Consider the following 22500-nt stretch of genomic DNA (forward strand, 5'->3'; position numbering starts at 1 on the left):
CCCTCCTCATTGACCTTTTCTTTTAGATGTGCTATTAAAATGCAGATAGCAGTAACACTGACCACGGACCCTGAGACAAGCGTCGCCATGGCAACCGGCTCATCTTCTGTAGAGACGATCCACTTTCTTAGATTTTAAACACTAACCAGACCAGAAAGCTGCTGTACGTTAGACAGCAGAGTAACAACAAACACCATGAACACCTGAGTCTCTAACTGTATTATTAACTATTTAACCTTGTAGTGAATTTTATTATTAACCAGAATCACACACAAACCTTCAAACTACTAAATAAACACGTCTTTAGCAGAGAAACAGCATGTGTTCAAGCATCAAGTCAATAACTGAATAAATAATATGATTAATAAATGTACTAATAAATGATTATTCCGTGAATATAATGTTTATTATTCTTATATCACTGCAGTATTTTACAGAAGAGAAATATTTAGACAAAATCAGGCGATTTTAAGAGCTTTGTTTTTGTGCACTTTTCTATCACAGACTGAATATTGGCTTTAGATGTACGTTTAACTCTATTCTAATTCTATTTGTGTGTGTGTGTGTGTGTGTGTGTGTGTGTGTGTGTGTGTGTGTGTGTGTGTGTGTGTGTGTGTGTGTGTGTGTCTGTATGTGTGTGTGTGTGTGTGTGTGTGTGTGTGTGTGTGTGTGTGTGTGTGTGTGTGTGTGTGTCTGTATGTGTGTGTGTGTGTGTGTGTGTGTGTGTGTGTGTGTGTGTGTGTGTGTGTGTGTGTGAAACAAATAAAATCAGAATCTGACATTTTACCAGAATAAGACATACGGCAGAACAAAACAAATGTAGATAATTGGAAAAAATCTTCATCATCATCATCATCATCATCATCATCATCATCATCATCATCATCATTATCATCATCATCATCTTGTATTCAAATATTTTATTAGTGTCTATTTTATATTAATATATTAATCAAAGGATATTATTTATAATATTTCTCATCTTACTGTCCACTGATCCAAGTGATAACTGATACTCTTGTTAGAGGGAAATCCTGCTGGATAGATGGGTAGATGGATGGATAGATGGATAGATAGATAGATAGATAGATAGATAGATAGATAGATAGATAGATGGATGGATGGATGGATGGATGGATTAAACACTCACCCTCGCCCCAGCATGACTCTCAGAGCCTCCAGGTTGCCATGGTGAGCCGCCCAGAGCACTGGGGTCATACCGTCTTCATCCTCAGCATTCAGCTCCTTCCTGGTGGCTTCCTTCAGTAAGGTCACATGACCGTCTCTCGCCGCTCGGTGATATCTGTTGTTCATTTCAGCACAAACTGCAGGTGGGATTTAAAGTAGTGAGAGTGTTCTGGTGAAGCAGCAGATGAAGGATGTGGGCGTCGTCATGGCAGCCTTTAACCAGGGAACCTACTGTAATTGGGTGAATCCCAAACGGCTCCCTATTGGATGCCAAGAAACAATAATTCACTCAGTACTGAAACGTTCTGTTATTAAACACTGAGCTGGATTCTCCTCATTCATGATGTGCTCTGGACTCTGATTGGTCAGAAGGTGTTGATTAATTCTCCCTAACAACAGATCTGACTGTAGTGCATTAATTTAGATAGATAGATAGATAGATAGATAGATAGATAGATAGATAGATAGATAGATAGATAGATAGATAGATAGATAGATACTGTAGAATAAACAGATAGATAGATAGATAGATAGATAGATAGATAGATAGATAGATAGATAGATAGATAGATAGATAGATAGATAGAACTTTATTGTCATTGCATAATACAGGTACACAGCAACAAAATGCAGTTTGGCATCTACCAGAAGTGCAAAATGTAGCAGTCGTGCAAAAGTGCAGATAAATATCTAGCATATTTACAGCAGGTGGTGTAGATATGAAAGTGTATACAGTAAATAAATATGTTATATACACATAGATGAATGTGAAATGTTAGGCAGAATGTACAGTAATGATATAAAGATACAAAAAATAGTGCAGATGTAATGAGGAGTAAAAAAGATAAACTATGTAATATGTACATGTGTTGCACACAGGTTATATACAGTGTTTTGTTTTGTGTTTGTTTTGTAGTGATCTAGCAGTGTAGTGTAGAGTTCTGTAGTGTGATGGTGGATGGAAAAAAGCTGTCCCTGAACCTGCTGGTTCTGGTGCGTAAGTTCCTGTATGTCCTTCCTGATGGAAGGAGGTTAAACAGTTTATGACTGGGATGTAAAGAGTCCTTGATAACGTTGTGAGCTCTGCGCAGACATCTGCTGTGGTGAACGTGTTCAATTGCAGGTAGTTGGGTGCCAGTGATGGGTTGGGCGGTTTTGACCACCCTCTGCAGGGCTTTACGTTCACACACAGTGGAGCCTCCGTACCATACGGTGATGGAGCTGGACAGGATGCTTTCGATGGTGCAGCGGTAGAAACTCGTTAAAATCCCCTGGGACAGATGAGATTTCTTGAGACTTCTCAAGAAGTATAGGCATTGTTGTGATTTTTTAACCAATTCAATTCAATTCAATTCAATTCAAGTTTATTTTTATAGCACTTTTTACAGTGGGCTTCGTCTCAAAGCAGCTTTACAGAACATAAAGATAGAACAGAAGTTAAACATAAGGAGAAAAAAGAATTAATATAGTAAAAAATTAAGATATATATAGTTCACAGTGTGTGTATGTATGTATGTATGTATGTGTGTGTGTTTGTATGTATGTATGTATGTATGTATGTATGTATGTGTGTTTGTATGTATGTATGTTTGTATGTATGTGTGTTTGTATGTGTGTTTGTATGTATGTATGTTTGTATGTATGTATTTATTTATTTATCCCCAATGAGCAAGTCAAAGATGACTCAGGCAGCAGTGGCAAGAAAAAACTCCCTAAAATTGGTAAGGAAGAAACCTTGAGTGGAACCGGACTCAAAGGGGAACCCATCCTGATATGGGTGACACTGGGGGTGTGATTACAAATATACAGTCAAACAAGTGTTGAATTGGTGTAAAGATCACATGGAGTTCAGATCTCCTCTTGGTATCATAGAGTCCAACTGGAGCTGGTAGATCTGTAGATGTCTCAGGATTCTCATAGAGTCAGCCTCATCTCAGTGGAGGTCCAAAATCTTCATCAACCAGAGCTCAAATCAAGTGTTCTGCTGCCAGGACAGATCCTCAGAGATGTGAACTCCCAGGAACTTAAAGCTGGAGACTCGCTCTACCTCAGTTCCGTTGATGTTGACTGGTAGATATCTCCTGCTGTTGGATATCCGAAAGTCCACAATGAGCTCTTTGGTCTTTGTGGCATTGAGGGTCAGGTTGTTGTTGGCACACCATGCTGACAGATTTCGGATCTCTTCCCTGTAGGCCGATTCGTCGTTGTTGTCGACCTGGCCGACTATGGTGGTGTCATCTGCATACTTGATGAAGATGTTGGAGTTATACTGAGGAGCACAATCGTGGGTGAACAGGCAGTACAGTAGTGGGCTCAGGACACAGCCCTGCGGGACGCCAGTGTTCAGAATGAGGGTTGAGGATACCAGATTGAGGTCTGTTAGTGAGAAAATCCAGAATCCATCTGCAAGTGGAGGTGCAAATACCCAGGTCACTGAGCTTAATGATCAGTGCAGTGGGGAGGACTGTATTGAACGCAGAGCTTAAGTCAATGAACAGCATTAATGCGCTCATTCAAATACTTCGTTTCTATAGCAACCACTCAATCACAAGGACACTTAAATGTATTGAAAACACGTGAAGTCGTTGATATGGTGGAGTTTTCTGTAAGCAGATGTTTATTAACATCAACATGTGAAGAAGGAGTCTCCAGTGTCAGTGTCAGCGCTGGGTAACAGACCTAAAGCTAAAGCTGGAACCGTTCCCGGATCTTCAGGACTGAGGAGTTTAAACTTGTTTCTCAGGATGTAAAATAAATAAAACATGTTTTAGGAAAAGAATCAACAGAAAAACCGTAACAGCTTCTTCACCTGTTCCTTTTTTATATCCTTACATTAAGTCTTTGTCTGCAGCTGGACTGATGAAGCCTTCATGAGGAAGCAGTGAAACAAGATTTAATGCTTATTATTATATTAATGCTCATTACAGCGTCTAGAATGTGTTCATTCTTTTTGCCACAAGGTGAATAACAGACATTAAATATTGACTTTCTGATAAGATACAATCCAGATTCTTATGAAACTCTAGATCATGTGTCTGGATCAGTGGACCTGTGGAATCCAGTACAAATCCGCCGTGAGTTTAAACGTGTAGCTCTGAATCCGAATCCGTTTCAGTCCTTAAAGGAAAATAAATAACTTCATAATCTGACTGATAAAATTGTCCTCGTGAATCAGTTAATGTGCTGATCAGAGTGGAAAATTTACCTGCCTTACTTTCCTTTCAACACACAGACACGCCCAGTGTGTGTCCCCACCCAACACACACACACACAAACACACACACACACACACTCTTTACCTTCTCAGCAGAAGGAAGAAAGAAAGGTAAAGTTGTGTGAACTATCACACGCATGGATACATTTAAATCGAGATAGAAATAGAGATCAGGAGACAGACACGGAGGAGGAATGAAGGCTGAAACGGAGGAACTGGAGCTAAAAGTTGTGGACTTGGATTTAAAGGGTTTGGAGAACAACGTGAAAAGCAGCATGGACTCAGAGGGCGATGTGAACACAGATGAGGCCGTGTGGCTCTGGGTTCCGACCGGACGCAGACTCATTTCGGGCCTGTTCGGGATCAACGTGGTGCTGCTGGGAGCCGCGCTGGTCGCCGGAGACACGCTGAACCCCGTCGGACTTCACCACCACGAGCCGGAGGTGTTTTTACTGCTGCTGATGGGGATCAGTGTGGTGTGGATGCTGTGGTACCTGCTGTGGTCACGACGGCAGCCTGGAGCTCCTCCACACACCGATCACCACGCGGGGGGCATTACAATCACCGGTAAGAACACATACATACATACACACATACATACATAAACACATACATACATACACACATACATACATGCATACATACATATACACACACATCTTTTGAAACTTTTTTCATTGTAACTTTGAACAATGTTATAAACTCATGGTATCTTAAGTATGTAACCTAGTGAACCAGCATTAATGTATTCAATTATAAAGACTTAAGCACTTATGTATGTCACTCTGGATAAGAGAGTGTCACATACTGTAAATGTAAATGTAAAAACACACACACACAACACAAAAACACACACACACACACACACAAACACACACACACACACACACACACACACACACACACACACACACACACACACACACACACACACACACAACACAAAAACACACTCACACCACCCACACAAACACACACACACACACACACACACACACACACACACACACACACACACACACACACACACACTTTCTATTCCAACTTCTTCCGATAATGACCTTTTATATGTTAGTGTAAAGCTACAACTATTGCAGTGTGTCTACAGCCAGAGTCTTGTGTTTATTTTAGTGTTTTCACACAAATCTAATACAAAACAGTGCAGAAATAAAGATTCATTCAAAATGAGTTCAAATGAAGGATTTTCAAGTATCTTTAAGTCACACAGTATGATCTATAAGGATCTCACAGCAGGCAGTTCCTTTAGGATCTTTTTTATTATCGCAGACAAAATGTACCATGAGCCTTTTTTTTTTTTGAGAAAACATGTCAGCACAAGCACAAGATTCTATTTTTTACACTTCTGCTTGTGAAGACGGATGTGTGATGTAATGTGAGTAATAACATGTCTGAGTAAAAAAACAAACTATTGAATACCGGCTTTTCAAGTAAACATAATTTACACAGTACATAGAAATCAGTTCATGTGGACAAAAGTGTACAGTGTGTGTGTGTGTGTGTGTGTGTGTGTGTGTGTGTGTGTGTTTAAGTGTTCTGATGTGTGTGTATCTGTGTGTGTGTGTGTGTGTGTGTGTGTGTGTGTGTGTGTGTGTGTGTGTGTGCGTTTTCAGATGTGGGTGAAAAATCCTCCATAGATGAAAACTGACTCTTGTTTTGTGTATACTAGCCTGCTAAGCTTCTGTCAGGTCTGTCTACATACACCGGGGGGTGTGGTGGGTCTCAGACAAAGACCCTAACTGTTACATCAGCAGTTCTTAATAATAATAATCCTAAACTTTGCATTACAGAAGATTTTTTTAAGAAATAGTTTGGCTGAAGATGATGCCATATATGCTGTTTTAGTGAAGATAAAAAGCTGTTTTTTCCTTAAAGGAAACTCGTAGCTACCAGTTTCACACGCGGCCAATTACATGTTTATTTCAGTGTCACCGTTTGTAGAGAAACTATTTTATATACAGTAATAATCACAGTAAAGCAGATTTGACGATAATTATCACACCGTTTATGAAATTCCTGACATTACATCATCATATTAACAAGCCGACTGACCTCCTGTTTCTGTCCAGTAAAACTAAACTAAATCTAAAGCTTGTGGAGCAGTTGATCATTGATCTCAATAACTTATTAGAAACTATAAAAATCAGGGCTGTCAGAAAGTCGGCACAGTCCCATGAAGATGGACATGAAAGATGGGATGATGGGAATTAGAGTGTGACTTTACACTACCGTACAGTATAGAGTTATCTTCTGCACAAGATCCTTGTAAGCTCCACAACATCATCTCTTTCCTACTCACCCCCCCGGCTCCATCTGCTTCATCCACCCTGACTGCTAAAGACTTTTACAAGGAGAAGATTAAGAAAATCTGTCAGACCTTCACTTCTGCACAGACTACACCTACATTTCACAGTCAAGATTCTCCAAATCCTTCATTGTCATATTTTTCAACCGTAGCAGCAGAAGAGATTTTACAACTCATCTGGTCTTACGATCCTACCACCTGTCCACTGGATCCAGTCCCTTCCACTATGCTCCAGACCATCTCGAAACACCTTCTGCCCTTCATCACTAAGAACATCATGATCCCTAACATCTGGTCATGTACCAACTACCTTCAATAGAGTAAGGGTTTTTCCCATTCTAAAGAAACCTGCTCTGGATCCATCAGACATCAGACCGGTGTCACTTCCCTCGTTTCTTTCAAAAATTCTTGAACTGTCTGTCTATCTCTCGCAGAACAACCTCCAAGATCCCAACAGTCTGACTTTAAAGCAGCTCATTCCACAGAAACTGTTCTTTTGGATGTCTCTGAGAAACTACATGCTGCTAGATCAGCCAAACTTCTTCTGTCCTCATCCTCCTCGAACTTTCAGCAGCGTTTGTGACAATAACGTGAGACGTGTTGATTTCTTCACTACAACATCAGACATCAAGGATTCGGCCATTTGTATAAACACAGGCCGCCCAGGTCCTTTTTCAGTCTCTTGTCATCTCAACACTGGACTACTGCAGCTCGCTCTGTCAGGTCTACCTAAGAATGCAACTCGTTCTCTTTCAATGATCCAAAATGCAGCTGTGTGACTTGTTTTCAATCTGCCGAAGTTCTCCACATTACCTCACTGCTGTGCTCCTCCACTGGCTCCTGTAGCTGTACACATCAGATTCGAAACACTGATGCTTTCCTACAATGGGGATGTGGTAGCCTAGTGGTTAAAGTGTTGGGCTACTGATCGGAAGGTTGTGAGTTTGAATCCCACATCCATTAAGCTGTCACTTTTGGGCCCCTGTGCAAGGCCCCTAACCCTCAATTGATCAGCTGTATGAATGAGATATATGTAAGTCGCTCTTTATAAGGATGTCTGCCAAATGCCAGAAATGGACAAGGCCAAAAAATGGACCAGCTCCCACTGCAACTCGCTCCATCTGATCTACAGCACTGCGCGACTGGTCCCACCATCTCTCTGGGTAAGAGGAAGGTGTACAGCAAGACTCTTCTCTGTTCTGGACTCGGGTGGTGGAATGAACTTCCTCTAGACGTCTGAACAGCTGAGTCACTGATGGGTGAAAACCTTCATGTCTCTGAAACACTTGAACCAGCACTTATTCTCCCTGTTTGTGTTATATAAAGACTTAAAAGCAGTTTTGTACTTGGCTCTGGATATCTGCTAAATGCCATAAATGTAAATCTTGTGTGTGTGTGTGTGTGTGTGTGTGTGTGTGTGTGTGTGTGTGTGTGTGTGTGTGTGTGTGTCAGTGGTCCTCATGTTGTTTGCAGGATTCAGTCTGTTGCTCCTTGTGTTCATGATTGCGTATGCTGTCTTGATGATGGAATGTCTGCCTGCAGCTAAAGTGCTTCTGCCCTTCGTCCAGACTCCGTTCCTCATCCTCCAGGTGATCAACATCATAAACTTTAATTTTAAACTTTATACTTTTTATAAATGTGAATAATAAATTCTAATTAGAAATGTAATGTTAATAACCGTTAACATGATATTTTAACATATAAACTTTAAGTCTATTAATATTTACTGATAAACTTTAACTTAAAAAATTGAACTATAAACTGTAGCCAAAAAAATTAGTCATACATTTAGCAATGAAATTTATTTAATTAATATGTTTATGAAAAACTGTTAACGTTAACCTTAAAATGTTTTTATTTTAACTCTAAACTTTTATCATAAACATCGTAAACTGTAATCTGTAACAATAAAAGTTTTATGATTAAATTTATCCATACATTTTAAACATTGTAAACATTAAACTTTTTAATGAATCCTATTATGAGAAATACTTTTATTTAGAAGTTAATTTTATTAAATATTAGAAGTTAACTTCTAAATAAAATTATTTCTCATAATAGGAATCATCTGACACGGTGTTACATCTGAGATATGTTGACTCGTTAACGTCTGGTTTGTTTTGGAAGTTTAAGGTGTAATGATCTTGTCCTCTTCTTCCTGTAGACCTACTTGCTCTGGTCTCATTCCAAAGACTGCATCCACAAACACAAAGTTCTCACCAGGTACCTGCTCCTTCTCCCCTTCATGATAACGTCAAGCTTTTCAATCTGTAACATGAATTCTTACTTCTGTTCTATCAGCTATAGAACTGTAGAACCCTCACCAGTCTCACTCTCGTCAAGTTAATAAGACATATTGAGAAATCACAGTGTGTCAAAACTCCTCTCTGCCTTTAAAACTTTTTTTTTCACATTTTCACTGCATCCTGGAACTGAACTGGCTGTATGTAATGAATCGAGTATATAAATGTACTGGGTAAGGAGGGCATTAATCTGAGAAGTAACCAGGAGATCAAGGTTAACTGTCTCATGATGCCACCATCACCATGCTCCTCAGTGGGGCTGGTGTTCTCAGGGCAATGGGCAGTGTTGAGTTTATACCAAACATCTTTTATATGAGGCAAAGTGTTTAATCTTGGTGTCATCAGCCGTCAAATTCAACTTCTAACCAAAAAAAAAGAAAAACAGGAGAAAACAAACAAAAGTCTCCAGTGTCACAATTTACTGACCCACACCAGACTGAGGCAAGACACAACTACACAACTTCTAGTGGCAGCGATAACACACTCGCTAATGTTCTGGTGCAGAAGAAACAAAAAAAAACATCAGCAACATGCCAATCCTCCATCTCCATGAGAGAGAGAGAGAGAGAGAGAGAGAGACAGACAGACAGACAGACAGACAGACACAGACAGACAGAAAGACAGACAGACAGAGACACACAGAGACAGAGACAGACATACAGAGAGAGAGAAACAGACAGACAGAGACATAGAGAGAGACAGACAGAGACACAGAGAGACAGAGAGACACAGAGACAGACAGACAGAGACAGAGAGAGAGACAGACAGACATACATAGAGAGAGACAGAGGAGAGAGAGAGAGAGAGAGAGAGAGAGAGAGAGAGAGACAGACAGACAGAGACGGAGACAGTGAGACAGACTGACAGAGACAGAGAGAGAGAGAGAGAGAGAGAGAGAGAGAGAGAGAGAGAGAGAGATAACAAATATAGAATCATCTATAACATGGATTATTGTAGATGTTTAGTGCTAAATAAAAGAAATTGGGACATCAAAGAAGATTCAGCATTTATGTCACTGTCTCCTGTTTAATAAAGGCATAATGAGGTGTGTGTGTGTGTGTGTGTGTGTGTGTGTGTGTGTGTGTGTGTGTGTGTGTGTGTGTGTGTGTGTGTGCGTGTGTGTGTGTGTGTGTGTGTGTTCTAGGGCTGGACTAATGATAATCCTGTGCACAGACGTCTTGTTATGGCTGAATGCAGTAACAGAAGATACCATCCACATGGAGTTAGAACTTGAGAGACAGTACAATGAGACCATCAGTGGTCTGAAGTCCGGTACGTTATACCACCACTTTCCACCACAGCGCTTCTGAGTTCTGTCTCCTGATCGTTCAGAAGGTCCGGATTACTTTATAACAGCAGGCCTGACATAGCGCCGCTGCACCACAGGTTTATTTATCATTACCATGTGTGTAATGCTGATACGTTACTGTTTCTATAGCAACAGCTCTTTCACACATTTATTTAAGGAAGGAGTCCCCAGTGTCCAGTTAAAGCTGTAAGTCCATCCACATCTTCAGGACAGAGGACACAGTTTGTGTTACTGGTGAGGGAACGAGTGATTACACAATAGAACGGAAGTGAGAACAAAAGTGAGAAGTCATTCATTAAAATAAAATGTTAAAATATAACCATATTTAGAGAAATAAAACATTTGTTTTTATAGAAACATTATCTTTGAATGATATATGATCCTGAACGCTGCTACATTAGACGTAAACATGGGAGAGAGCTGATCTAAATAAAGTCAAGTTAAGATAACGACTAAAAAGTGACAGAGTTGTTCCTGAAATTTGACCGAAGATCCTGTAGGTTTAATAAATAAACCTAATGTTCTCAGGGAAAAAGGTTCAAGCCCCCAAAAAACACCACCAATGAAACCCTTCGTCTAAATAATGACGGCAACCTACAAGGGAGAAAGAAATAGAAATAAAAATGTCTGATTATATTATTAAAAAAAGCATGAAATCATGATGAAAAGTTAAAGATTTTACATTTAAAGGTGGGGTCTCTGACTTTTGAAAGCCAATGTTGACAAACACGCCCCTAACCCAAACGGGTCCCACCCCTGTATCGATAGCTCCGCCCCCACACATACATACGTAACCCAGGCGGCTAACGGACAGAAACGTGTCTTTATCATAGCTGAAGGGAAGAACAATACGATTGTAGATAAACAAACAAGCAAAAATGCCACACAAGCATAATGATGTAAAGGACAAAGGCATATATTAGTTCTGTGTAACAAAGCAAAACCAACGTTACTCACCTATCGAGAAGGAAAAAAGCGCCTCGGCGTCTTAAGTAAAGTCGGCCACATATTCACAGGTCGGAGTTTCCCGAGTCGATAACTCCTGAGCTAAACGCTGTTACTACACAAAACGCGGTTGTAGCTGCCTCTCTACATTACTACGATAGAAAAGAGGTGTTATTTGTGTAGTAACAGCGTTTAGCTCAGGAGTTATTGACTCGGGAAACTCCAACCTGTGAATATGTGGCCAACTTCCTGCTCCTTCAGTTCTCTCCAGCGCTGGAAAGCTGATCCTATATTAACACATCCTACTTCTTGTCCTTATCGTAAGTCTTTCTTCTCTTTCTTTCTTTGTTTTTATCCTCCATGTCGATTTTAAAACCGCTTTCTGCTAATGTCACACACGCGCACTGAACACTCTCTCCGCCCATAATGACAAGCCCCGCCCCTTTCTGTTCATAGGCTACACGTTTGTTTTGATTTTTGTTTATTATTCGGCCCGACTCATTTTCTGAAGCATTTCTCAAAAATCGGAGACCCCACCTTTAATTTATAGTATTTTATTTATGGCTGCTACAAAAACCTTATGGAGTTGAACTAAAAAACCCCTGTACTGTATAGTCATTATTAAATAAATAGTTGAGTCTCTGGCTGCTTATTAATATTCATGAGACCTTTAATACTCATTCAGTTGTTTATCCCGTCCTCACATTCAAAGGGATAAAGAGTTAATAAAGATTTTACAGGGTTTTTATTTGTTTTTTTTTAATCTCATGTAATGTAACACTGAGATAAAGCAGCTGATGTCCCGAGAAATGTGAGCTAAAGCAAACAAAAAGCTCTAAAAAGGACTTTGTCTACTTGTCACCTGCGGCTCATAGTGTGCATCATCCCCCATTCAGTGCACTGCTCATATCTCAAACATCATTAATGCCATCTGATTATGGCATTTAATTTTAAATATTTAGGATAAATGTACTAAAACAGTGCTGTGTTTATTTTCGAATGGGCGGGGCTACAGATCAGGTGACAAATCGCTCTTGTCTCTTGTAGTTTGTCTTATGTTGTCACTTTGTTTTTCTACTGTAGTTCTATGAGCTCATTAACACACCTGACCGTGTGCTTCATGCTCGTATGGCTTTGCACTAACATCATTCTCAAATTAGAATAAATTAGCAAAGCAAGCTAGCAACAGTACGTACTCTCTCGAGATGCACCGATGATCTCTTCTGCACTCATCCAGAGACTCACTCGTCTCCATTTCTCTGATCAGTCGTTCATTTTGTTTGGACTGATGTTTCTTCTGCACGTTATTCTTGATGCCTACAAGACAAACTACAAGGATTGACGTGATCCTCGCTGGTGTGAATGTACAGTGATGTTGAGGTGTACTGTGTAAGAGATGTTATAGGAGTGTTTTATTGGAATGTTCTTCAGATGAGGACAGCGAGAACGCGACGGAGTGTGAGTGCAGAAGACAGCCAGCATGCATCGCTCTGCGTAAAGGCTACGAGGTCCTGTACCCCTTCAACATGGAGTTCAGCCTGCTCGCTAGCTGCATGCTCTATGTCATGTGGAAGAACGTGGGGCGTCACACGATCAGGACACACTCGGGCCACGCCCAGAAGTTCACGCTGCGGATTTTGTGTCACAGCGGCATCCTGCTCGGCCTGATCCTCGGTGTACTGGTGCTGATCTCTGGTATTGTGGTTTTCCTGCTGTACCAGGTGTGGATGGGGCAGAAAGATCTGCGTCAGGAGGCTTTTCTGATGTTTTACAGCTTTCACATTTGCGTGATTCCTACTATGGTTCTGTGCTCACTGGCTGGAACTCTGGTGTATCGCTGGAAAGAGAGTCATGGACACAGCCAACATCAAGGCAGAGACACTAATGGTGGAGGAGGTGTGGCTAAAGCTGGGGGAGGTGTGTCTAAAAACCCTACGCGCAGTCTGGACGTATTGCTGCTTCTGGGTGCTGGACTCGGCCAACTCTCGCTCTCGTACTTCTCCTTGGTGGCAGCTTTGGCTCTCGGAGCCGGAGGCATTCTGGGAAATTTACACCTGACGTACTCGCTGCTCAGCCTGCTGGAGCTCATACTGCAGAACATCTTCATCATCCAGGCTCTGCACTCTCAATTATACACTCACTCACACTCACACTCCTACTCCATCAAGAGCCAGGTGGACGGTGTGAGGGCAGAGGAGGAGCTCTTCCAGAAGGTCAGTGTCACGGTTACACAGAGATAAAGTTCTGCACATTTGTTTCATGTCTCTGTTGTGAATTTGTGTGATGGTGGAAATGCAGCTCTGATTTCAGGAAGATGGCCTTTTGTACCGCATTGAGCAGGTTCAGGAAAGTACTGATAATGTGGGTGTTTCTGAAACACATGTAGGAAATGAATAAAGAGAATGAAATGTTTTCTACGCTGAATCGTGATGTGATTAACGTAGTGTGAATGTGGCTGTGTGAAACAGATGGTCAGGAAAGAGGAGAGTAAAGACGGAGGACGAGTGTTCTTACATCACAAACATGACGCTCATCACTGGAGCAAGAGGATCATCCAGGAGATCTGTACTTACCTGATCCTCTGTAACGTCATGGTGAGAGAGAAAGGGGTGAGAGAGAGGGGAGTGAGGAGAGGGGGTGAAAGAGAGGGGTGGGGGTGGGCGAGAGGGGGGGTGGGGGTGGGGTTGTATGGTTAAAGAGGGGGTTGAGAAAGGGTGAAAGGTGAGAGAGGGGAGAAAGAGAGAGGGGTGAGAGGGGAAGAGGGGGGTGAGAGAGGGGTGAGAGGGGAAGAGGGGGGTGAGAGAGGGGAGAGAGGGGGAGATGAGGGGGGAGAAAGAGAGAGGGGGAGATGGGGTGGGAGAGAGGGGTGAGATAGGGGGTAGAGGGGGAGATGGGGTGGGAGAGAGTGGTGAGGGGAGAGAGAGGGGGAGAAAGAGGGGGAGATGCGGTGGGAGAGAGGAGTGGGGGAAGAGGGTGTGAGAGAGGGGGAGATGGGGTGGGAGAGAGGGGTGAGAGAGGGGGTAGAGGGGGAGATGCGGTGGGAGAGAGGAGTGGGGGGGGAAGAGGGGGTGAGAGAGGGGGAAATGCGGTGGGAGAGAGGGGTGAGGGGGGAAGAGGGGGTGAGAGAGGGGGAGATGGGGTGGGAGAGAGGGGTGAGAGAGGGGGTAGAGGGGGAGATGGGGTGGGAGAGAGTGGTGAGGGGAGAGAGGGGGGAGAAAGAGGGGGAGATGCGGTGGGAGAGAGGAGTGGGGGAAGAGGGGGTGTTAGAGGGGGGAGAAAGAGGGGGGGGGGAGAGGCTGGAGATGGGGTGAGAGAGGGGGAAGAGAGAGGGAGATGGGGTGAGGGGTGAGGGGTGAGGGGAGGAAAAAGAGGGTGTGTGTGAAAAGTGCTATGAATCTTTTAGCCTCTGAGTTTTTATCACTAGTAACTGAAATGATTCACATTCAGTAAATTAATGTGATATTGTAAAGAAGTTAAAGATCTGAGTGACGAAAGTAAAGACACTTAGATTTAATACATATGTAATGTTAATGTATGAGAAGAAATGAACAGATTATTTTATCCTGAGCCATATTACGTTTCTCAGATCATAAAACCTGCTCATCTTAGTGGTCATATATTGCTTCTTTCTTTCTTTCTGTGTGTGTATGCGTGTGTGTGTATGTGCATGTGTGTGTGTGTGTGTGTATGTGCATGTGTGCGTGTGTGTGTGTATGTGCATGTGTGTGTGTGTGTATGCGTGTGTGTGTATGTGCATGTGTGCGTGTGTGTGTGTATGTGCATGTGTGCGTGTGTGTGTGTATGTGCATGTGTGTGTGTGTGTGTGTGTGTGTAGTTGTGGGTGATCCCAGCGTTCGGGGCTCACCCCCAGTTCGAGAGCGCTGTGGGGAAACAGTTCTTCGGTCTCTCTGTGTGGTTCGTGTTGGTGAATCTCGGTCAGCCGCTTACAGTCTTCTACAGGATGCACTCTGTAGGAGCACTGATGGAGCTGCTCATCGCTGCATGAGCGCACACACACACACACACACACACACACACACACACACACACACACAATTCACTTTATATCACAACACTTGACACAGTAGATCGACTCAATAAAGCACAACATTATGGGTAAAAGCAGCAATTTTAATCAGTCGGTTTTAGATTTGAATAAATGTAACAATCCTAAAGTTCTTCTTATGATCTGAAGCAATAAAACAATAAAACTCAACACTTTTTGTCCACTTGTTGTTTCCCCCCCACCACATTATATACAGTAAAACTCAGCAGCTTTGAAGAGCCATTTAGGCTCCGCCCACTTCCCGGTCACATCATATCCATGTGTCATTATGAGATTCACATCAGTTTCCTTTATAAACTTTATAAACCATACAAACACGAGTCCAAACATCAAACCAGCTTCTAGTTCTAAAATTATAATGAAGTTTTACAAATATAGTTATAACAAATTTTATAACAAATGTAAATTAATTTGTTTTCGGGGGTGTGGGGGGGTGGCTGGCTTAGTGCTTAGCACGTTCGCCTCAGACCTCCTTCCCGCCTCCACCTTGTGTGTGTGGAGTTTGCATGTTCTCCCCGTGCCTCGGGGGTTTCCTCCGGGTACTCCGGTTTCCTCCCCCGGTCCAAAGACATGCATGATAGGTTGTTTGGCATCTCTGGGAAACTGTCCGTAGTGTGTGTGTGTGTGTGAATCAGAGTGTGTGTGTGCCCTGTGATGGGTTGGCACTCTGTCCAGGGTGCATCCTGCCTCGATGCCCGATGACACCTGAGAATGAATTTTGAATAAAATAAAATGATTAAATTTTTATTTTGTAATATATGCAAATGTGTGCATTTTAATGAAATAAAGCCTCATTTGCATAAAAACAGTTCCAAGAGTAACTGTGAGGTATGTGATAGTGTCTCACCATGAAGACTTTTTTAACCATAATTTTTCCCTCTTTAAACTGTTCCCATTTCTTGAATGAGAAATTCTACACTTTTGACAGAAATGTTTATTAGATTTAAAATAAATATGTTAAACTTTCACATCCACTAGAAGTGATGAGATGTTGGAGGTTTCTGTGTTTTCTTCAGTACAGAGAAAACTCATAATCACATGTACACTTGTGTGGTAGAACTCCCTTAGTGTACAGACTGTATCTGTAATAACTAACTACTGTAGAGTATTAGACCTTTAATAACCTCATAAATACATTGTGCTGCTTTTGTGTAAATTAATCAGTGTGTGATATAAAGAAATATTCACAATGTGTCATTTCTTCAAGCCCCAGCACCACCAAACTGACACTGTCGGGCCCTTGAGCAAGGCCCTTAACCCCTTACTGGTCCAGGGGCCCTGTATCATAGCTGCCCTTGTGCTCTGACCCCAACTGCCTAAGCTGGAATATGTGAAGTAAAGAATTCTGCTGTACTATAACGAACTGTATATGAGGTTATAATAAAGACTGGATTAAAGAGGGTGGAGTTTAACTTAAACTTCAACAGCACCGTACAGTATGACTATAAAAGTACATTTAATGTTAGCTAGCATGCTAACAAACATGGAGTTACTTAGCTAGTTAGCTAGAATTGTTATAGAGTGTAATTAAGGCAACGAATTTCAAAATATTCCTATGTTTAGTCACATAAGAGGAAAAGTTACTTTGATGTCATACATTCATCCATTCATTCATTCATTCTCTACCGCTTATCCGAACTTCTCGGGTCACGGGGAGCCTGTGCCTATCTCAGGCGTCATCGGGCATCGAGGCAGGATTCACCCTGGACGGAGTGCCAACCCATCACAGGGCGCACACACTCTCATTCACTCACACACACACACACACACACACACTCTCATTCACTCACACACACACACACACACACACACACACACACACACACACACACTCTCATTCACTCACACACACACACACTACGGACAATTTCCCAGAGATGCCAAACAACCTACCATGCATGTCTTTGGACCGGGGGAGGAAACCGGAGTACCCGGAGGAAACCCCCGAGGCACGGGGAGAACATGCAAACTCCACACACACAAGGCGGAGGCGGGAATCGAACCCCCGACCCTGGAGGTGTGAGGTGAACGTGCTAACCACTAAGCCACCGTGCCCACCCTGTTGTCATACAATTGAATCTAATTTAATTAAATTTCATTTTAAATAGCTTGTACACACACACACACACACACACACACACACACACACACACACACACACACACACACACACTAACTGAATATAATTACTTATTTTAACTGTGAGTTGGTGAGTCATGACTCTTCACTTGAACTTATGATAACAGCCCAGGGGGAATTCCAGAGGAATAGGAGAGAGTTCCATTAAGGCTGATGACTAAGATTTTGTCCCAGATTAGAGAAGCTGAGTCAACAGATGGAGGAGGATCTAGTGGAGCTGAGATCAGACAAACAAAAGGAAATATGATTACTGCACAGGGAAGAACCCGAGCACAATGAAGAACATCTACAAGAAGAAGAATAAAGGACAATAAAACAATCTAAACCTCGAGATGAAAAATAAATACACTTAATAAACATATTACCTAAAAGGGAGATTGGTGACCTGTAGAGAAATGCCCACAGAGGTTTGGGGAAAGGAAAGGAGACTGGAAGTAAATCTGATGTACATACAGGAGAGATTTATACTCAGATCAGATCATTCAGGGACGTCTTGATGAACTGACCTCAGGTTATTTTTTTAATAAACTCTATTTATGCTCCACTGTGTTACTGAGTTTAGATTTATTAAAGTGAAAAAAGTAAACATGCACCCGGTGTTGCTGAGACTCCACATCAGCTTTCTGTAAAGTGAGAGTTAATATCTTTGGGAGTTGCCTTCTAAATTTCATCATGACTTCAGCTGAAATGAAAGTGAAAGTAAACTGGTGATAAAAACTGATGTGTCCGTTTATGAGACCACATAAAAGTCACAGGAGCCCAAAGAGGTACGAAGAGGAATAAAGACTTTTCTATCTGATGAGAAAGAACAAGAATAATGTCACTAGAATAAAATAGAACCAAGATTAATTTAGTTTAGTTGTTTGCACACCATTTGAAGGTGACGCAGTAAAATTATAATAAAAAGACATTTGTAGGAACGTTGTAGTTGACATGGCCAACGTCGGTAAACAGTGGGTTCTCCTGGCAGCGGGTTCTAAAGACTGGGAAAACTACAGACACCAGGTGAGAATATATTAAAGGCAGCAGCTTGATTTTACAGTTTTTTTGTCTTTCTGAAGCTTTATGCATATAAACAGTAGACTAATATTTACTGTAGATTATTTATAGTTCAGGACCTTGATGATTAAATCCGTACGATCGTGGTTTCTCTTCCAGGCCGACGTGTGTCACGCTTACCAGGTGGTGAAACAGAATGATATTCCAGATGAACAGATTGTGGTGATGATGTATGATGACATTGCTTATAATGAGGAGTGAGTATCAGTCGCTCAGTCGCTCAGTCTCTCAGTCTCTCAGGAGGAAGTTTACTTTTTAAATAAGAGCCAAAGACACCACACAGGTTTTTGGCACTAAAGATATTGTTTTACTTTTGCATTTTTCTGCATTTTTTGTGCAGGAGTGAACACAATAAACGAACTCAGAATTTCAGGCTTGCTGTTTGTACATCTATCTGCAGTTTCCTGTTACTGCAAAACCTAAAAAAAGAAAAGAAAGAAGTGTGCAAATGTCCTGTAAAGTCAACTCAGTGTTGAGCTCGAACAGTTATAATGTAAAGGATCATGTAAATTAGTCATTTTAGAAATAATATTAAAATTAGAGTAGAGATTATTATTATTATTATTATTATTATTATTATTATTATTATTATTTGTAAGGAATTCTCATCCGTCGCTTGGACAGGGTAACCCTTTTTTCATCTGCTGCCTGTGCAGGATAACCTAAAATTCAGCCTTTCGTTCCTCTGCTCGGTTTCTGTTCTCCACAAGGCCTTGGGGAAGTTTATAGTGAATATTATAGTGTATTATAGAGCATATTATAGTGTATTATAGAGTGTATTATAGTGTATTATAGTGTATTATAGAGTGTATTATAGTCTATTATAGAGTATTATAGAGTGTATTATAGTGTATTATAGTGTATTATAGAGTGTATTATAGTGTATTATAGTGTATTATAGAGTGTATTATAGTGTATTATAGTCTATTATAGAGTGTATTATAGTGTATTATAGAGTGTATTATAGTGTATTACAGAGTGTATTATAGTGTATTATAGAGTGTATTATAGTGTATTATAGAGTGTATTATAGTGTATTATAGAGTGTATTATAATTCCACCATCATATAAAAATAAACACAGAATTTAAGCTCATGTGTCAGCATTAAACATTTACTGTAAAACATGGCTTTATACTCAGATACATACATACAGTAGTGTCCTAATAAAGGGTTTATATTTATATATTTACTCAGAAATCCTTTCCCTGGTAACATAATCAACGTACCACGAGGTAGAGATGTTTACGCTGGGGTTCCTAAAGACTACACCGGACAGGTAATGTGTTCTGTACACAGGGATTAAAGCCCTCTTATTAAACTACATGGAAACTAAACCGCTGTTGAATTTATTACTAGGACGTTTCAGCTGCAAACTTTCTGTCTGTCCTGAGTGGAGATTCACGAGCTATCAGGAAAAGAGGACCGAAAAAAGTCATCAAAAGGTTTCAATCATCTCTAATTTCTATTTAGAATGTTTTCTAATCATCTGCTGTTCTGCTGCCTGTAGAGTTAAACTGGTCATTTCATGATAGTTTAAAACCACTTAATTTCAGAGAGAGAGAGAGAGAGATTGATTTTTAACTCAGCTTTATTAAATAGGCAATAAATTACAATACAATGTTAAAAACTAGCAGCACTTTTTTCTTAAAAGATTTTGAGTGTAAAAGGGTGTTAAAAATTAGCTCATCATCATCATCAATAAAACAGATAACTTTTGCATAACACCATTTCAACATAAAAGCGCTCAAATCATTCATTGCTTTAAAAAAATTAAAATCAATTTTGACTCTAGCTTTCACTAGAGCCTTAAAAACAGAAGTGGGATCAATCCTGTCTTCTCTATTTTGTTTTTTCGACTCATATAAATGGCCATTTTTGCCTCTCCAACAATAAAATTGATCAGTTCCCATTTCTGTTTTTCTCTTTTTTTATACCCAGCCCCAAAGATAAAACCTACCTGGGACCAAGTTTCACTAAAAGAGATAAAAAGTGCTTTCAGCAGCTCAAACAGAGGGTTAAGTCTTTTGCAATGTAAAAAACAGTGAAAAACAGTTTGTGTTTCTGTGCAAAAAGGACAAGTCTTTAAAACATCAGGGTTTAACTTGGAGATTAAAACGTTAACCCCCACCGCCCCATGTAAAATCCTCCACTGTAAATCACCCGCTCGCTTTCTTAGTGGTAATTTATAAAAAACTCTCCATGTCGGTTTAGTGTCGTCTAAAACCCCCATCTTGTCCCTCCACACCGTGTCTGTCCTCCCATCCAGCTTTCTTTTGTTTACAGTTTTCACACAACATTTGTATATTTCCTTTCCTTTTGCTTCATAAATTGGTAAAACGTGTCTTTTTTCTGTATCAAGGTACAAACCATTAAAACCATGAAGCTTCGGTAAAAGTTCCAGTTCTGGGAAAGGGTCGCCTTTATCGGGTGTTTCAGTCCCTTCGTGGTACTCCTTCAATAGAAGCAGTTCTTCTTTCGACAACTTGTTGATCCATTTGTTGATGTTGCTTTCCGTACGTCGCAGTGATCGTAGCCCGAGTTCTTTGGCCACTGCTTTCGTGTCCTTGAAGTCTGGTCCTGCAGTGTCCACCAGTCTCCTCAAGGTTGTGAAGTTCTGGCACACCAGGGTTTGTGTGAGGCCCGCAGAAGTGTCTCCGATGTCCAGTCGTCCTCCTCCCGCTAAAGGCTCTTCTAGGAGCCAATACAGTGACACCGCCGGGCCTTGGGATCCACGTTCGAACAGAGTCCATGTTTTAAATACACTTTTATAAAAAACAGACATGTTAGAAACATTTAAAACACTGGGGTCCATTAAGAATAAAGTGCGATCACAATTAAAACCATTGACTTTTTGCAGAATAAAACTCATAAAATCTCTCCATATCAGGGAATCAGACCCGATCAGGTATTTTTTTATAGTTTGAAAACGGAAAGCTGCAATTCTGCTCCGGATATCTACAAGTCCCTGCCCTCCTTCATCCTTAGGGAGGAAGAGAATGCACTGAGGGACCCAGTGTAATTTGTCCCATACAAAATTAACTAATGCTGTTTGAATTTTTTCAACAAGGCCTGTGGGGGGCTCCAGGCAGGCTAAACGATGCCACAGTGTAGAGGCTACTAAATTGTTGGCCACCAGCACTCTCCCTCTAAGTGACATATTTGGTTTAAGCCATTCCCATTTTTTTAATTTGCCTTCTATTTTTTCCAATACTCCTTCCCAGTTTTTCTTTTCATCATTTAAAAAGATCCCTAAGTATCTAAAATCTTTTGTCCAGTCTAGTCCATTTGTTAATTTAGGTAGGCCGACGGTCCAGTTCCCTACCGCAATGGCTTCACTTTTTTTCCAGTTTACCTTTGACGAGGAAACTTGACTAAAATCGGCAACAACATTTTCTAAAACCTTGATATCATTTTGGTTTTGTATTAAAACCATAACATCGTCGGCATATGCAGATAAAACATGTGGAGCATTAAAACCAGGAAGAATAAAACCATTTAAAGACATTCGCAATCTGTGCAAAAACGGTTCGATTGATAGAGTATATAACATACCTGATAGCGAGCAACCTTGTCTGATTCCCCGATTTACATTAAAAGGAGCGCTTAACCCTCCGTTGATCTTGAGTACACTTTCAGCATCCTGGTACATCACCTTTATCATTGCTATAAGACCGGGGTTGAGACCAAAAGCCCCTAGAGTTTTCCAGAGGTATTGGTGCTCAACCCTGTCAAAAGCTTTTTCTTGATCCAGTGAAATCAGACCAAGATCATTTGCCAATGAGCTGGAGACGTCCAAAATGTCCCGAATCAGAGAAACGTTATCAATGATGGATCTATTGGGTACACAGTAAGTCTGGTCGACGTGAATTATGGAGTCCATAACATTCCTGAGACGGTACGCCAGCGCTTTCGACATGATCTTGTAGTCCGTGCATAATAGTGACACTGGACG

At 41.0% G+C, this 22500-nt stretch overlaps 3 protein-coding genes and 1 long non-coding RNA gene across 9 annotated transcripts in view; 2 read left to right on the top strand and 2 right to left on the bottom strand.

Moving 5' to 3' along the window:
* LOC113657149 (Usher syndrome type-1G protein homolog) overlaps nucleotides 1-1353 on the bottom strand; it is a 7653-nt gene extending 6300 nt beyond the window's left edge. The window contains exon 1 of the mRNA XM_047817643.1: nucleotides 1151-1353. Coding sequence (XP_047673599.1) covers nucleotides 1151-1314 — 164 coding nt within the window. The 5' untranslated portion in view covers nucleotides 1315-1353. The remainder of the gene's footprint in view (nucleotides 1-1150) is intronic.
* Nucleotides 1354-4420: 3067 nt separating this feature from the next.
* On the top strand, nucleotides 4421-15498 carry LOC113656961 (proton channel OTOP3-like). Of its 4 annotated transcripts, none has more exons than XM_047817006.1 (8): nucleotides 4421-4969; nucleotides 8178-8314; nucleotides 8890-8948; nucleotides 10173-10300; nucleotides 12714-13495; nucleotides 13593-13643; nucleotides 13751-13891; nucleotides 15118-15498. In XM_047817006.1, exons 1-8 carry the CDS (start codon nucleotides 4597-4599, stop codon nucleotides 15286-15288), a joined length of 1842 nt encoding a protein of 613 aa, XP_047672962.1. In that variant the 5' UTR covers nucleotides 4421-4596; the 3' UTR covers nucleotides 15289-15498. The 4 variants fall into 4 exon arrangements, with proteins under 4 accessions (XP_047672962.1, XP_047672963.1, XP_047672964.1 ...); XM_047817007.1 differs by having other exon boundaries at nucleotides 4422-4969; nucleotides 13751-13876; XM_047817008.1 differs by lacking the exon at nucleotides 13593-13643 and having other exon boundaries at nucleotides 4422-4969.
* A 497-nt stretch (nucleotides 15499-15995) lies between these two features.
* LOC125145377 lies at nucleotides 15996-18061 on the bottom strand. The gene is made up of 3 exons (XR_007143760.1): nucleotides 17853-18061; nucleotides 17539-17704; nucleotides 15996-16053 (listed from the first exon to the last, which is right to left on the bottom strand). It is a non-coding gene; the product is annotated as an uncharacterized LOC125145377 (long non-coding RNA).
* A 138-nt stretch (nucleotides 18062-18199) lies between these two features.
* Nucleotides 18200-22500, top strand: part of LOC113656962 (legumain-like) — a 12491-nt gene continuing 8190 nt past the window's right edge. Inside the window, exons 1-5 of one of the 3 annotated variants that reach the window (XM_047817813.1) lie at nucleotides 18200-18254; nucleotides 18405-18492; nucleotides 18646-18743; nucleotides 19743-19824; nucleotides 19905-19990. In XM_047817813.1, coding sequence (XP_047673769.1) covers nucleotides 18208-18254; nucleotides 18405-18492; nucleotides 18646-18743; nucleotides 19743-19824; nucleotides 19905-19990 — 401 coding nt within the window. In that variant the 5' untranslated portion in view covers nucleotides 18200-18207. Of the gene's footprint in view, nucleotides 18493-18645; nucleotides 18744-19742; nucleotides 19825-19904; nucleotides 19991-22500 lie in introns of all 3 variants that reach the window. The other 2 variants (XM_047817811.1, XM_047817812.1) reach the window with 2 other exon arrangements.

The sequence above is a fragment of the Tachysurus fulvidraco genome, chromosome 8 (genome assembly GCF_022655615.1).
Source record: "Tachysurus fulvidraco isolate hzauxx_2018 chromosome 8, HZAU_PFXX_2.0, whole genome shotgun sequence".
NCBI lineage: Eukaryota > Metazoa > Chordata > Actinopteri > Siluriformes > Bagridae > Tachysurus > Tachysurus fulvidraco.

What these genes read in the sequence shown, in the direction of transcription:
- LOC113656961 (XM_047817006.1), top strand. Translation starts at nt 4,597, where the DNA reads ATGAAGGCTGAAACGGAGGAACTGGAGCTAAAAGTTGTGGACTTGGAT. An exon ending in AAACACAAAGTTCTCACCAG is followed by an intron (nt 8,949 to 10,172) that starts GTACCTGCTCCT and finishes TGTGTGTTCTAG; the next exon opens with GGCTGGACTAATGATAATCC. An exon ending in CATCAGTGGTCTGAAGTCCG is followed by an intron (nt 10,301 to 12,713) that starts GTACGTTATACC and finishes AATGTTCTTCAG; the next exon opens with ATGAGGACAGCGAGAACGCG.